The 3,610-nt window shown below is 43.2% G+C and overlaps 1 protein-coding gene across 1 annotated transcript; it reads left to right on the top strand.

Moving 5' to 3' along the window:
- Positions 1-442: 442 nt before the first annotated feature.
- LOC307228327 (organic solute transporter subunit alpha-like) lies at positions 443-2,827 on the top strand (the record flags this gene model as incomplete). The annotated part of the gene is made up of 7 exons (XM_079997965.1): positions 443-491; positions 641-795; positions 1,017-1,090; positions 1,491-1,649; positions 1,749-1,860; positions 2,021-2,276; positions 2,694-2,827. 7 exons carry the CDS (start codon positions 443-445, stop codon positions 2,825-2,827), a joined length of 939 nt encoding a protein of 312 aa, XP_079854091.1.
- Positions 2,828-3,610: the final 783 nt, after the last annotated feature.

Raw genomic sequence — 3,610 nt, forward strand, 5'->3', positions numbered from 1 at the left:
GATTGTGAACAGGCGTGAGAGACCATATATTTAGAGTTGAGGACGTTCACGGAGGGTTAACACAAAAAAAAACACGGATTTTCTGAAAATTATAATATGCTTTATGTCCCTGGTCCCTTCTTCTGTTTTACGATGTGGGATGATTGGTGACGGTTTAATAATTGAAAATATAGATTCATCTACATTTGCTTTGAACGTAATGGGCTTGGATATAGGCCAGGATGGCAACTTTAAAGCTTTATCAACTCGAGCCGAGTGCACTACTTTTCTCTTTAGGTGTGTTTCATCAAGCAGCTTTCCACTGCTGATTTACGACGCTGATATCAGGCTCAAAGGTCCGGAGTCGGGAGAAGCGGGTACAAAATAAATCAGTGTCGACTGGATAACACTTAACACAAGTCTGTCCGAGTCTGTCAGGAGAGTTCCAAACACCGGAATCCGAATGGGGAACTGCAGCGTGGAGACCCCCTACGCCGAGGATTTTATGAGAGGTGAGACCGAGTGGGGAGCTTTGAGACCCATCGGCCTCAGTATTCACTACTCCTGGCCCCACGATGGCTGCGAGAATCACTAGCTCCCAATTGCGAGTACGTGCGGGCCCCCTGACGGATGATCACGTTGTGTGTGTGTCATTCCACAGGGTTGAGCCCCGCCACGCTGAGCTTCTGCGTGATCTTCTGGATCCTGGCACTGTTCACCTCTGCCCTCTTCGTGGACCTGTGGGTCTACCTGAGCAGAAATGTCAGCTGTACCCTGGTGAAGGACCGCTGTCTCATAGTGCTGGGTCTGTTTCCTGTGAGTGAACCATATCCATAATGTTGCTGTGAACTATAGATCCAGTAACTCTGAATGAGCATAAGGCATTCGTATTTCAAGTGCATAATAATTTTGCACTTGAAATACGGATGCCTTCATATGCTCATTGGTCTCTGTAGTCGAACCCTGAGCCTTTCATCCTCAAGAATCGCCTCGAAAATAAGGTCTGCTTCGCCTTCTCTCATTCGTGATTCTCCCAGGTCATCACAATTGCTGCACAATTGGGCATAACTGTTCCTCGAGCTGCGACCCTGGCGGACCTGGTCACCTCAGTGTAAGTTCAGACCTCGTTCCACTTTGTTCTGCTTTCCATCGAGTTGCACCGTCAGGCATTTACCGAGGTCGGGGTTTTCCGCTGTCTTTATTTACAAAGTGCATAAAGTGGACAGGATAAACGATGTATTTAAATGAGCAAATGGAAATAAAATATGCTTTGCTCTATGCATTTAAGCCTTTTTTCAAAGGATATCACTGTTTATAGTTTGGAGTTATGAATGCCTTTCTCCATTTCTCCATCAATACCTTGATATACCTCCATCCCCCCTTTTTCACTTACAGATTTCCATTAAAGACACTCCCATCCTAGGCAGAAGACGTATTGACTTTGTGTTGGAAAAATAGGACCCAGTGGGCCCAGCAAATGTTCTCTGAAACGCCTTGCTCTCCGTTCGCAGCTACACAGGGCTGGCGCTCTTTGCGTTCTTCCACCTGGCAGTGGCCTACATGGGCGGACAGTCAGAGATGCTGAACGTGATGCAGACCGTGGACTCTGTTCTGAACGTGCCTCCGTGCTGCTGCTGCTGCATCTGTCTGCCCAGAGCCAAGATCCAGCGGTGGGTTCAGACCGAGCTCACTCCACTTTCTTTCTAGCTTTTTTCGTTTAAAATGCCGCAGTGCCTCTAGAAACGCAGTTGTTGTTGTTTTTGTTGCAGGAGAATCTACACCATTTTCCGCATTTGTATCTCCCAGACCATTTTCCTGCTTCCCATTTTGTATTTCATTATTGCGGTCTTGTGGGCTGATGGGAAGTATTTCAATGAAAAGGTACAACCGTTGTTTTTTTCCATGTGGCTTAGCCAGATTTACTCTGTTATCCGAATTATGACTGCTATCCCACTCGTACTGTATTATTGATTGGAAGTTTACACTGTGTGCATTTCCGCATTGGGATCATTTTTATTCCACCCTGTTGTTTTTTCGACAGGTGGATGCCCACAGTCCTGTGTTCTACCTTGGCATAGCGATGTCCGTCTCCACTCTGCTCTCACTCTACGTATTCAATATCCTGATAAAAACTGCCCTGCACATTGCGGACCACCGATATCACCTTCTGGCCAAATACACCATCGTTATTGTTACCGTGGTGATTAACAGCTTGCAGCCTCTGATCATTGAAGTGCTGACGGCGTACGGCGTTATCCCCTGCACTGCAGAGTTTCACTGGGTCGGCAGAGCATCAGGTAGCAGCCTGCACCCACACCATACTAACCAGAGACAAAGAGAGATTACGCCGGTTTATCAAATTCTTGCCGCGAAAGGTGGACCCCGCCACCGACAATGGAAACAGCGTATACTGTAGAGGAGCACATACATAACGCAAATACATGTACTGTACATTGAATGGATGTTTCTTAAAAAGTGCCAGTGAAAAAAACATCAAAAATGGGGATTTTGTTTTTTAAACAATAAAATCTTACACATCACCACTTTAAGAAACTGTAGGTCAAAACTAAACTCCAAACATCAACCCAATCCCTATCTAACCTTACTTTGGCTCATGTTTGTAATACGTGCAGTTCTCAGTTATAGAATAAATGAAGACACAACCGCAATATTTCTATGTTATGCTCAAATGCCTTTTGTGTTTGGCCCTACAGAGTTCAACCATATGCTGCGTGTGGTCGAGGCCTTCATTTTGATGCTGTTTGCTTGGAGGTTCTACCGTAGTCCGTACCCGCCCACGGAAGCAGAACCAATGTCCTTCGCCAACACGCTGCTCTTCGTCCAATAAGCAGCAGAACAGCTTGGGGCCGCGAACACTGTCCAGTTGGAGACTCCATGACAAATTATCAGCAATCTTTCCTCCTTGTGCTTTGGCCGATGGCTTTTTCGTGAAATTTGAAATCGCCGTCCAATTTTTTTGTTGCCTGTGGCGAATTTGTAAATGTAATTTCTAAATAATATCTGTGATATATGAAAAGTGTTGTTTTTTTCTCATCAAACACAACGGCAAATAACAAAACACAACAATGAATTGAAAACCAAATTAACGAAAGAGAAAACTCAATTACAAATCAGAAAACACAACAGCAAATCAGAAAACACAATTGCTGATTGTGTCCAATCAGCGACGATCCTTGGAAATAGGCACCAACCTTTTCCGGTAGGGGTTAATGTTGTTGTGATTTCCGATGTGTCGTTGTGTTTTGTCTTTTGTTAATTTGATTTGCAATTCATTGTTGTGTTTTGTGAGTTGCTGTTGTGTTTTTCTCTTTTTTCTTTTTCTCTATATTTTATTATTATTATTATTATTATTATTATTATTATTATTATTATTATTATTGTCGTTGTTTTTTTATTTTTCTGTTTGCTGTTGTGTTTTCAGATTTGTCAATTTGATTTGCAATTCGTCATTGTGTTTTGTCATTTGCTGTTGTGTTTTCCGATTTGTTGTTGTGTTCTCTGATTTATTGTTGTGTTTTGTGTGTTGTTGTGATTTCCGATTTGTCGTTGTGATTTACACTTCTGTGGTACTGTGATTAAGGGCTATACTGTATAATTAAACTTGACTGAC

Source organism: Zeus faber, assembly GCF_960531495.2.
Source record: "Zeus faber genome assembly, chromosome: 3".
Lineage (NCBI taxonomy): Eukaryota > Metazoa > Chordata > Actinopteri > Zeiformes > Zeidae > Zeus > Zeus faber.